Genomic DNA, 11710 nt, shown 5'->3' with positions numbered 1-11710 from the left:
TTGGATGTGAAGTCCTGCTGAAGGTCCTAAGCGTTATAAATCTCCTGATAAAAGTCACAGGAATCAGCAAATAAGCTTTTGGCAGGGAGCAGGTATCCTGCAGAGAGGATATTTCAGCAGAGCAGGTTGGGAATAGGGAATGTGGCTCCCGAGCTCTGGCCCCAGCAGCCCCTTGGTGGCATTCACCAGAGGGGAAGGGTGTGTCCGTGCCAGATAGGAGGACAGGCACCTCTCCCCTGACAGGAGCAGCAATTAGTCCCATCTGCATGAGGCAGATATTTAATCACTCAGAAACCAGCGAGGGCAGTGGTGGGAGATAAGAGCCTCAGGTTCCCTGGGTGTTCCCTGAGCCTCGTTTGATTGTCCCTGTCTTGGGAACAAGTCTATAACCTGAAGCTGACTCTCCCTAATGCCCCAGTGGATTGCTCCACTCCCCTCGAGCTCAGCCTGAGTTTTGAGGTGAGTTTTGGGTGAATTTTGGGGTGTAAGCTCCCACTGGAACCCATTTTCTTGTGCTTGGCAGTCATCAGTCACCAGCTGCAGAGCACAATGGATGTGTCTGGGAAAAGTGTCCTGGGGCTCCTGTGAGGTCCTGCCCTGCCAGCCAGGTGGGTTTTGGAGACACCTTTGCCATGCTCAGCTGGCAGCAGAATGTAGAGATGGTGTCTGGTAAAAGCAAGAAGGGTTTTTCGGGAGGTGGATCACCTGATCCTGAGCCAGGCAAAGGCCTGACAGAGGGGCACATGCAGGAGCAGCCAGGCCATGGGCAGGGTTGGGTGCCCTCATCTCCATCCACAGGACAAGACATATTGTCAAATTCCCTCATATTCCCTCAGGAATCCATGGAATTCAGGGCACACTCCCTCTCTGAGGAGCTCCAGTCCCAGGACAACCATACCTGCTGGGAAGCAGCTGAGCAGAATTCCATGGTGCTGACAGACAGACAGGCTTGATCAGGGACTAAGCACAGCTGCAGGTCTGCAGGAGTGAGAATAAGCAAATGAAAACTTTCTTTACTTTCTGGAGAGATTGAGGCATCTTCCTTTTCCAGCTGTTTCATGGGCTTAGAAAAATTATACTTAATAACATTGTCAAGCCCCACTGCTGAACTGGAGGGCAAAGGAGAATTTGGTATCTGCTTATCTGGGTGGTGCATGGCTGTGAGTGTGGTCCAGCCTGGAAATCCAAGTCCTTCCACAAGCAAACGAGTTGGCCCCATTCAGAGATGCCAAAGCTAATTAAAACAAAAGTGGGTGCTGAGCATTTTTGCAAACCAGATGTCTCAAAGAGCCTCTTGGCCATAGAAGCCTGTGACCTGTAGGCTGTTTGAAATCTTGAAATCTTGGTTTTCTTCTCTCAGCCTCATTTTCCCGCCTTTGTAAAACACTGCTAATAATACATCCTCACCCACGGAGGAGGTCGCTGAGAATTCATTAGCTGGTATTTGTAAAGCACTTTGAAAATGCAAAGCCAGTGTATTATTCCTACTCTTCTGGATGCTTTCCATGTTATTAAAATCAGGATTTCAGAAAAGGCTTATCTGGGATCAAAACAGCATCCCAAACTTGAAAGGAAGCAAGACTGTTAAACCATCAACTGTCGCCTCCCCCTCCAGCCAGATGTTAAGCCCTAAAGAACTGAAGTGGCACAAGGAATTACTTTCCCAAGTTCCCCCAGCTGGGCTGACAGGCCTTGATCAATGGTTTTCTCCACGGTGAGGGCTATGCAGATGGTCTGCCCAGAGCAAGGTTTCTGTGGAGTACAAAAGGAAGTCAAACACCATTTCTAATTCAGCTTGTAGCATGGCACACTTCCTTTATCCTGTGCCTGAATGCCCTGAATGGGAGAGCGGTGTGGGAAACTGGAGGGAACTCCACACTCACCATGGCTGTGGGGCTCTGAGACACCCCTGTCCTCAAACCACATCTGCCTGTGACAGGCAGGGGGGAAAGGAGTGACAGATCGAAAAATCAGATTATAAAACCTGCATGGAGGGAAAGTAAGGCACGAGGAAAAAGGAGGAAAAAAGGGAAGGAAGCTGTGCAGGCAGACAGAAATTGCACCAGCCAAGCAGCAGGACAGGGAAGGACAGGGAGGAAATTCAGGGAAGGGGTGGGAGGAAATGACAGGGAAAGGAGCTGCAGAGCAGAGCCCTGCTCATCTACCAGTCAGGCCAAAGCAAACTGTCCCATTGGAGGTGGCAGAGGTGAATTAGATTGCACTGAGAATTCTGAGCCACATCCCCTGTTTGCCTCTTTAACTCCCCAGTCTGTTCAATATGTCCCAGAAAATGCAGCAACTCCTGTGGGCCACGAGGGTATTGTGAGAGTTTTGTAGGACCCATGTAGAGCTATGGGAGCTGAGCCTGCCTTTCAAGAAAACTCAGTCAGGTTTTATACCAGCAACACCAGGAGGATGAGAGAAATGGGAAACAACAGACCTGACTCTTGTTTTGGTATTTGGCAGGAAAAAATTCAAATTTTGATTAGGTTTTGATAAATTCTGAGGTAGGTATGGAAATGATTTGTATTCCCAAGTTTACAGAGATCAGGAAATAGCTCCAGAGTTAGAAAATCTGCAGAGTCCAAATTCTCTGTTGGCCTCAGTGTGGATCCCAGTAAGGCCCTTGGGATTGGACCCATTTTATTTTCCACTTCAGGATACTCTGCAGAACTCAGCACTAACTGAACACCCACATGTTGCTGTGTTTCCTGTTCCCAGTTCATCTCTGCCCCTGCTCTCCTTTCCATGACTTACTAACATACGGCTGTGGAAGTTTGAGTACTCTGGAGTTTCCCACACCATCCCTCAACCATATTCCCTCCTGTCACAAAGGAAGTGTGCCCGACTACAAACCACATTAGCAACGGTGCTTGGCTCTGCTTTGTGTTCAGTGGGAAACCCTGCTCCCAAAAGGCCATCTGGGCAGCATGGGCTGGGGGGGAAAGCACTGGGAGCAGGGAGCATCTCCCCAGACTTGGGAAAGCAGCAGCATCCTTAAGGCTTTCTAAAGGGCTAACATCTGGCAGGGATTCTGGGGCAAAGCCGTTGGTGATGCTTGTTTCAAACATCCAGATCCAGTGTTTTGGGATCCTAATGAGCTTTCTGTCTAGTAGTGTGTGTGTTTGGAGTAGGAGATGTGTAATTCCAAATTCATTCTTCTTAAACTTTTCATAATAGGGGGGAATTTTTGATACCACATTCTTTAGAATGTCCAGCCAAAGAAGAGCATCTATTTTGGGTAACTGAGTATCTATTTTGAGTAATTCTTCCAACTCGGTCAGTAACTGGGTAGTTTTTTCCCCTCAGAGATTTTGCAACCAAAGAGAAAATAAAAAACTGTTTTAAAGATGTGTTTTTATTTCCAATTGTTTAAAATTTGTGCGTGACACAGAGTGAGAATGTAGGAACCTCAATGGATTTCCAACCCAGGGGAGACTTTGCTATGTTCACCTCCCTATAATACATTGAATATTGTAATTCTTATTACCACACCCAGTTTAAGTATGCAGGGCTTCCAGCCTCTCCAGCAAAAGTGGAATGGCACAGAGGATTATTTTGCATTCAGCCTCCTCAGGTGCAGGCTCTGGGTCGGTTTGGATGCTGGTAGAGAGGAAATTCTGAGCACTGATTTTTTGACTGCTAGTGCACAACCACTCCCAAAAGCAAGGAGGTTGGCATGATTGTTCCCATGAAATTAATGTAGTTTTTATCTGGGTGTTGAGTGGAGAATCAGAGGAAAGCAGCAAGAGAGAAACAGCAATTGTCTCTAGCAAAAACTGCCCTGCCCATCACAGGACTGGCACTTTTCTTCTTCCTGTGCTCAATTAACGAGCTGGAGAAACGAGTCCCAGCTCCGGAGTTTCTGTTTCAGGGAATGTCCCCGAGAGGGATGCGCAGAGGGCAAGATTGGTTTCAGAGGTGGCATTACATGGGCTCAGAGATAATCCACAGTCTTTGAGGAGAACATGTGAAACAGTGTCACAAAAGCTTTCCCACAACTTGACATAAAAGACCCGGAGCTCAACAGCTGCTGCTCTGTGCCGAGAGAAGGGAGCCCATTCAGGGCAGCACAATAGGGATGGAAAAGCAGAGCCTGGAAGAGGTCACTGAAGCCTTACCTGGTGCACCAATAATGAGCTGCAGAGTGAGAGAGAAATGTGCCCCTGCGCTCTGGCTGTGTGTTCACATTAAAGGCTGTGTGTGACCACACACACACATTGATGCAAAGGTGAACACACCTACATGTACATTAATGTGAATACAACTGGTGTTTACTCACTACAGTAAGAGCTCCACGAACATAAGCCCTGACATTACTTGATGGATAAATTGCTGGCAGATCTGGTTCAAGTGTTCCAGCAGGAATCCCTGACTGTGTTTCCATCAGAGTCTGTCAGCTCTCCCAGCTGCAGGCACCTCCTCAGCACAGGTTGTGCATCAAACACAGCAACTGGCCCAGGGGAAAATAATGAGGAACCAGGAATTCGATCTCTAATAAATTTATGAGGATATAAATCTCTTCTGCACCAAATTTTCCTTTAGTTTATGGACTAAATGAAAACAATTAGAGCAAAATATGTTTTGGGGAGGAAGTAAGAGGCAGCATGTGATACTGAACTGATCCTGAAACAATCCCAAAACGCTTCCCCTCAAGTATTAGTCTTGCATGTATTTGGAAACAGGAACATAAAGCGCTTATGACTTGGCTTTAGAGTTTTCTAGAGGGGTGCATAAGGTACTGAGAGAAGAAAATGTTTTCAATAATTGTGCGTACTTAAAATGAAATGTTTTTATTTGTAGTGAGTCAAAGCGGGAAAGCCGTTTTCTGCTTCCCATGAGCAAAGCTGGTGCCGAGGCGCCTGTGGGAGAACCACAGGTGTCTCAGTGTGGAAAGCAGGTTAGTGGATTTTAGGAATTGCTGGCGTGTGCGTGTGCCTTGTGCCTGCTGCAGCGTGTGCCTGGACGCGCTCCCGGGAGCGGCATTCCCGCCATGGGCAGCTGATCTCCTCCTCCTCCTTCCTCCTTCCTCCTCCTCCTCCTCCTCCCGCATGTGAACCCCGGGCTGCCCCTGGAATGCTATTGATCCGCGGCATTAGTCAGCAGCCTTTCCCGTTGAAGGGCAGCTCTTTCCCAGCTCCTGACACGTAACTCTGATCCCAGCCTTTGAGGGAGCACACACTCCCCACCTGCTCATCTGGGGGAAGGTCATTATCCGCGGGCTATTCACCGCCACTGGAGCATGCAAGAATAGCTGCTTCTCCCATTGTGCTGCTCACGGCCCGGATTGGCTGGCGAGTGTGGGAAACGCCACCGAGCCGCAGACCCACACACTCGCCCCGAGCTCGGACAGGATAAATATCGGCACAGGCGGCTTCCAGCAACACGTTTCTCCTGGATTCCACTCCAAGACCTCTCTGCTCAGGACAGATGGCTCCCAGCACCGTTTTCTTGGAGCCCGACAACCTGCTGACACCAAAGGAGAAAAACAAAGTAAGTGCGGGCGCAGCAGAGAAGTTTACAGGAGTGAGATCTTGCCTCGCTGTTTAGGAGCGGTGGTGGGCAGCAAACAGCCCAGTGTCAGGGAGAGGATCCTTTAATAACAGGTCTCTCTTCCTTTGCTTTTTACAGCTGAGGAAGCCGGTGGTGGAGAAAATGCGCCGGGACCGGATTAACAGCAGCATCGAGCAGCTGAAACTGCTCCTGGAGAAGGAGTTCCAGAGGCACCAGCCCAACTCCAAGCTGGAGAAAGCCGACATCCTGGAGATGACTGTCAGCTACCTGAAGCAGCAGAGCCAGCTGCAGATGAAGAGTAAGTATTGAGGTTTTTCTCATTCTCCATTTTATCACAAATCTGACTGTTGTATGGATCTCTAGCCACGAACAACTGTTCTAAACTATTCTTTCTTCCCTCTCCCTCTTTTCTTCCCTTCTCCAGCTGCAGGATCCTTCCATAAAAGCTCCCAGTTTGACTACAGAGAGGGCTACTCCAGGTGTTTGCAAGAAGCATTCTATTTCCTCTCTCTCCACAAAGTCCGGACTGAAACACAGACCAAACTTTTAAGCCACTTCCAGAAGAGCCAGTCAGCTGGTCCAGAGGTGTCCTTCTCCCCTGGGAACGCCGGTGCCCTGAAACAAGTGTCTCCAAAGGACAGCAGCCCTCTCTGGAGGCCCTGGTAATCAGGGGAGTCCTCACTGCACAGACCTGTGACAGTCCAGAGGAGGGATCTGACTGCATCTGATAGTCCAGCTCTGATCCTCTCTCCTGTAGGGAATTTTATTTCCCCCCGTGTTTTATTTATGTATGAGAGAATGCCTTGCTTTTGACTTTTTTGGGATCCTCTGGCAAAAGTTGAGGTGTTCTGTTTAGTGTTGAAGCACTGGTGCAGTGCTGCCCGAGCAGGGGCAATGTCTTCAGAATGAAGGAGAGTGTTTGTAAATGTTACAGTTTTGATGGACAGGAATTGCTGTAGGAGATTTTCTCTAATATTCCCAGTAAGAGCCATCAGCTTTGCTCTGGCTTGACTGACAACTCTGGTTGACTCAGTCACCCTGGAGGATAAATTTATTCCCTTTGGTTCATGAACACTTGGTTAAAATATTGCCCTCTATTTGCTTATCAGTTGTGCAGCATCAAAAACGGGTTTGGTTTTGGTTTGGATTTCTCCCCCATGGCCCTTTCATAGTCCTGTATATACAGTGTGAGGGATGACCAGGAGTTAGGAAACTATGTGGAATATTTCTACTATTTGATGCTTTTTTCAATTTAGAAAAAGAGTATGTTATTGCTTTATGTTAAAGAAAAGTAGTAGGTAACAGGCTTGATTTGTCAATGTTATACATTTTGGGTGTAAGCTATGCTTTTTTAGCATTTTCATTATAATAATGATTTTTTATCTGTATTGAGTGGTTGAATTCCTGGTGGATGGTGTTTCTCCCAGTGCTGGGACTGCCCTATGGCTCACCTGCATACTGTGTATGCGTCTCTGTGTGTGTAGAGAGCAATAAAATGCATTTGTGTGCAACTTCTGTGTGGGTCTCCATCTGAAGGATGTGCAGCTGCTTGCACCCCTGAGAAAGGTTAAATCATTCTGAAGAAATGGGTTTTTTGTAAAGCTTAAGGAACTCTCATTCATGTTTTCTTTGTATCTTCTCATCAATCCCACCATGTGAGTCACCCTGAACCTCAAGGAGTGCTCCTGTCACACAAAATCCTACTGAACATTTCCTCACTGCCCTCCTGTCCCCAAACCCTCACCTGAGCAGCAATGTCCTGCACCTGCCCAGAACCTGAGTTCTCTTTCCACACCATTTATTCACAAAGTTAGCCCCTAAGCCCAGTTTGGAGGGGTGGGTTTGTGTCAGGTTTAGAGGGGTTTGTACCAGGTTTTGAGGGGTTTGTCAGGCTTTGAAGAGTGTCAGGTTTTGAGGGGTTTGACACAATTTGAGGGATTTGTGAGGCTTTGAGGGGTTGGTTTCCCAGGGTCTCAGGGGTATCTCAGCCTTTGAGGGGCTGCTTTGGCACAATTTGAGGTATTTTACTGTCCTCGGGCCCTGCCAAAGCCTTTCCTGCTGCCCGGCCGGGAGGGCGGGAAGCGCTGAGGGGATCTGAGCCGCACAGCCCGGCGACTTCACTTCCCGTCCCCTTCCTCCATTCCTTCTTTTGCTTTTGCTTTGGAGTCCTGCGGAGACCCCTGCTGGGGCACCAGGAGGATGGCGGGTGGGGACACCGGGGACTGTGAGGGAACGGCCTCGGGGGCCATGAGGGACACGCCTGAGGCAGACACCTGGGGGGCCATGAGGGCCCCGCCTCGGTGGCGTGAGGGAACAACCTTGGTGACTGTGAGGGAACCGCAGTGATGGCTGTGGAGGGAATGACCTCAGTGGTGTGAGGGAATGACCTTAGTGGTGTGAGGGAACCATCTTGATTGTGTGAGGGAACCACTGTGATGGCCGTGAGGGAACCACCTCAGTGGTGTGAGGGAACCACCTCGGTGGCTGTGAGGGAACCACCTTGATGGCCATGAGGGAATGACCTCAGTGGTGTGAGGGGATGACCCTGGTGGTGTGAGGGAACCATCTTGATTGTGTGAGGGAACCACCGTGATGGCCGTGAGGGAATGACCTCGGTGGTGTGAGGGAACCATCTTGATGGTGTGAGGGAACCACCATGATGGCCGTGAGGGAATGACCTCGGTGGTGTGAGGGAACCATCTTGATGGTGTGAGGGAACCACCATGATGGCCGTGAGGGAATGACCTCGGTGGTGTGAGGGAACCATCTTGATGGTGTGAGGGAACCATCTTGATGGTGTGAGGGAACCACCGCGATGGCCATGAGGGAAATACCTTGGTGGTGTGAGGGAATGACTATGATGATGTGAGGGAACCACCTTGATGGCCGTGCCTCTGTGGCTGTGAAGGAACTGCCTCGGTGGCATGAGGGAACCATCTTGATGGTGTGAGGGAGCTAGCATGATGGTCATGAGGGTCCTGCCTCGGTGGCCATGAGGGAACAATCATGATGGCGTGAGGGAACCACCTCAATGGCTGTGAGGGCCCCACCTTGGTGGTTGTGAAGGACCTGTCTCAGTGGCCATGAGGGACCTGCCTCACAGACCACAAGGGCAAACAACCTCAGTCGCCATGAGGAGAAACCACCTCAGGGGCCATGAGGAGCTGGCCTCAGGGTCCTGGCTCTTGTGTAACCCAGTCCTTGTGTCCTTACTGTGGTGTTGGTCACGCTGTTGCCCCATGGGCAAAGAACACTTGTTGCTTTTTCCTTCATGAAGGCAGAAGTGTGTGAACTGCTGCCTGCAGTGAATGGTCTCTGCAGGAATCACTGGGTCACAAAGATTATGCTGAACTCCCCTTAGCCAGAGGTGCAGAGAGAAATCCAATGGGTTTCTCCCTTCTTGGCACAAAACCCAAGGACAACGTGTGTGAAGTTTGTCCTCTTGGCAACTCCACCACAGCCTGTCTGACACCTGCACCCCACTGCCCAGGGAAGCAATTCTAATTCCTTCTGGGTGAGAGAGGCTGCTGGGTCTGCACTGGTCTCTTCCAAACAGCAGCATCCTCCTTCCAGTAAGGCTCTGAGTGTGGAATCCTGTTCCTACTCCTGGGAACAGCTGAACTCCTCTCTTTATAAGCTCATTGACATGACAGATTTAGCCTTCAGCCTCTCATCCAAACTTGGAGAGCATGGGAGGCTCTTGGGGTGGCTCCAGCAGAGCTGGATCTGCAGCCATGGAGAGCAGCAGGTACACTCCTGCTACCTGGGTTTCAGGTGACACATCCCTTATCTAGAGTAGAACAGCTGACAGTTTCCTTCTGAGGAGAATAATTTTCCACTTACAAGCATTAAAACAAATAGGTAAGAGCAGCTCCAACTTGGATTATCCACCAAGTCAGGAAGACATTTGGGAGGAGAGATGGTAAAACAGGGCAGCAGTTCCACTGGCAGGTTCTAACATCACAATTACTTCTTTTCTCACATCACACCTGAGGAGCAGAACACTTCCCCAGCTCTTCCTCTGACAGCACTCATGGCAATCCTTGTCTCTGTGGTTCTGCTGGCTGCTGCAGCTGCCCTCACAGACATCTGGCAAAGGAGGGAAAGTTATGTGCCCCTTAAATATGAAGAACATGACTGTAAAGGGGTAGTTTTGTAATAATATCCTGGAGAATGGTCTTAGCTCTTCAGCAGAAAATTCCTCTCACTGCTTGTTGGTGGGACTGTTTCCTTCCCTTTGCAGCAGTGCAGGAATCAGAGTAATTTGGGTAATGCATTAAAATCTGATTTGAGAGTGAATCTTGCTCTTAAGATAGAAGTAGAAGCTTGGCTGTTAGTATGGAGAGAGTAGGATTTGCTGATAAAAGCTGATAAAAGCTGACTGTTCATACACTGTGTTTTCCTTTGACATGTCATGAACAGCATTGAGAGGTTTTGATGTTAATGAGGAGGAGAAAGGGGATCAAACAACTGCTCCTGTGCAGGAAGTTGGTGCTGAACCCAAAGAAACCAGGCCTGAATTGGACATTGTTTGAACTGTGGCAGACAATGGGGATGGTTAAAAAACCCAAGCACAACCCTTTCTTTCCCCCCCTAAATCATCATGAAGAGAAAGGCAGCTTGAAAATGAAAAGGAGGGTTTGCAAAGGAGTTAATGAAATAGCCCAGTGGCATCTTGTGAAGCATCAAAGCCTGCAATAGCCGAGTGATCAAGGCACTGGGAGTGTCATCAGGGGCTGGAAAGCTCTTCCCTTTTACATCCCCTTCAGGAGCACTGGGCTGTGTGGAATGCCTGGACTTTTCTTCTTCCCCCATGGACAGTTGACACTTGGTATGCATTAATTATCCCACTGTTGTTTGTTGATGGGAAAAAAATGGTTGGTTTTCTTTTTTTCATTTTAAACTTTCTGCATAATACACAATGCAGTTTCCAAATGTATTTTTGTACAGATTTTTCTGTTTTTAAGAGAAAAGAAGATATTACTGGGAAAAGAAATGGTGCACAGCAAGAACCATGTGGCTTTTAGTGTCCACTGGGTCTAAAAATAAAGTTTCCATTAAAGAAAACACCTTCTCTCTGTGAAAGAACTTTCCTGGTACCTGCAGAAGGGAAAACTCTATGTGGCTGCTGGCTTTGCCTTAAGGAAAAAGATTAGTCTGGAAGAGCATCCCTGTGGATGTGCAGCATCAACCAGGATCAGCAATCCACCAACTAAAAATGTTTTTTATGTTTTTTGTTTTTTTGGTTTTTTTTTTTTTTTTTTTTTTTTTTTTGCAGGGTTTGATGTCTGCACCGTGGTTCGATAGAGTCTGAAAGCTGCTCCTGTTGGATGTGAGTTTTGGTTTTTCAGGAGCTGGAGCGGGATTTGTCACCAGGTGGCAGCATGGGAGAAGGAAAGGCTATGGATTCCTGCTGGGAAACATCAGGATCTTCCTTCTTTTCCTAAGTATGTAATAAAGCTTCTCTGAGGCTTCATTGTCTAAAGTGCAGCAAAACACCTGTGAGTGCAGAATCACACAGGCAGTTACTGCCTTGCTGTCAAGTGATTCCTGTGCTAGAAAGAAAAGGATTTGCTGAAATAATATTCAAAACTCACTATTAAATGTTGGAAGTTTAAAATATTCTCATTATAGTAGGATGCTTACCAAGGAAAGCCCCCCATGCCTATCCGTAGGGAAATCCTCCCTGAATTGGCCACTGTGATTTTTTTCTTTTAAATTTTATTAAAAATTAATACATGTTACATTTTCAAGTGTAAATACTGAAAAATAGTCTATGGCAAAATAAAAAGGCACAGGATTAAAACCAGCTTAATTGTTTCCATGGATACATGTCTGCTATTTGGCAAAAGGTATTTTATACACTTTCTACAAGAATAAGCATCGTTTTAAATATATCTCTGAAGGGTGGGACCCTGTCATTTAACCATAAAGACAGAATTTGTACTCCTAAAATGTGATAATTGTAGTGATGCCTCACTTGAAGGAGGTTCTTTGGAGCAGAGGAACTCAAGTGCAGGAGGAAAGTGCGACAGGCATCTTTACATAGAGCTCACTGTGTGACATGTCACGACAAATAGCAATCCATGACAACAAAGCAGTGATCAAAGTGCAGGGGCACAGACAGCACGAGAGTTTACACCAGCTCTAACCTGATCTGGGGGAGAATGCACCAGAAACGGAACCAGAACACTGG

The 11710-nt window shown here is 47.8% G+C and overlaps 1 protein-coding gene across 2 annotated transcripts; it reads left to right on the top strand.

Moving 5' to 3' along the window:
- The first annotated feature begins 269 nt into the window (after nt 1-269).
- Nucleotides 270-6997, top strand: LOC306811913 (transcription factor HES-5-like). 2 transcript variants are annotated; one of them, XM_079326020.1, is made up of 4 exons: nt 270-459; nt 5164-5493; nt 5632-5812; nt 5939-6997. In XM_079326020.1, the coding sequence occupies exons 2-4, from the start codon at nt 5431-5433 to the stop codon at nt 6178-6180; spliced, it is 486 nt and encodes a 161-aa protein (XP_079182146.1). In that variant the 5' UTR covers nt 270-459; nt 5164-5430; the 3' UTR covers nt 6181-6997. The 2 variants fall into 2 exon arrangements, with proteins under 2 accessions (XP_079182146.1, XP_079182145.1); XM_079326019.1 differs by lacking the exon at nt 270-459 and having other exon boundaries at nt 4756-5493.
- Nucleotides 6998-11710: the final 4713 nt, after the last annotated feature.

Source organism: Erithacus rubecula (assembly GCF_903797595.1).
Source record: "Erithacus rubecula genome assembly, chromosome: 24".
NCBI lineage: Eukaryota > Metazoa > Chordata > Aves > Passeriformes > Muscicapidae > Erithacus > Erithacus rubecula.
This window is presented reverse-complemented; position numbering and strand designations above follow the sequence as displayed.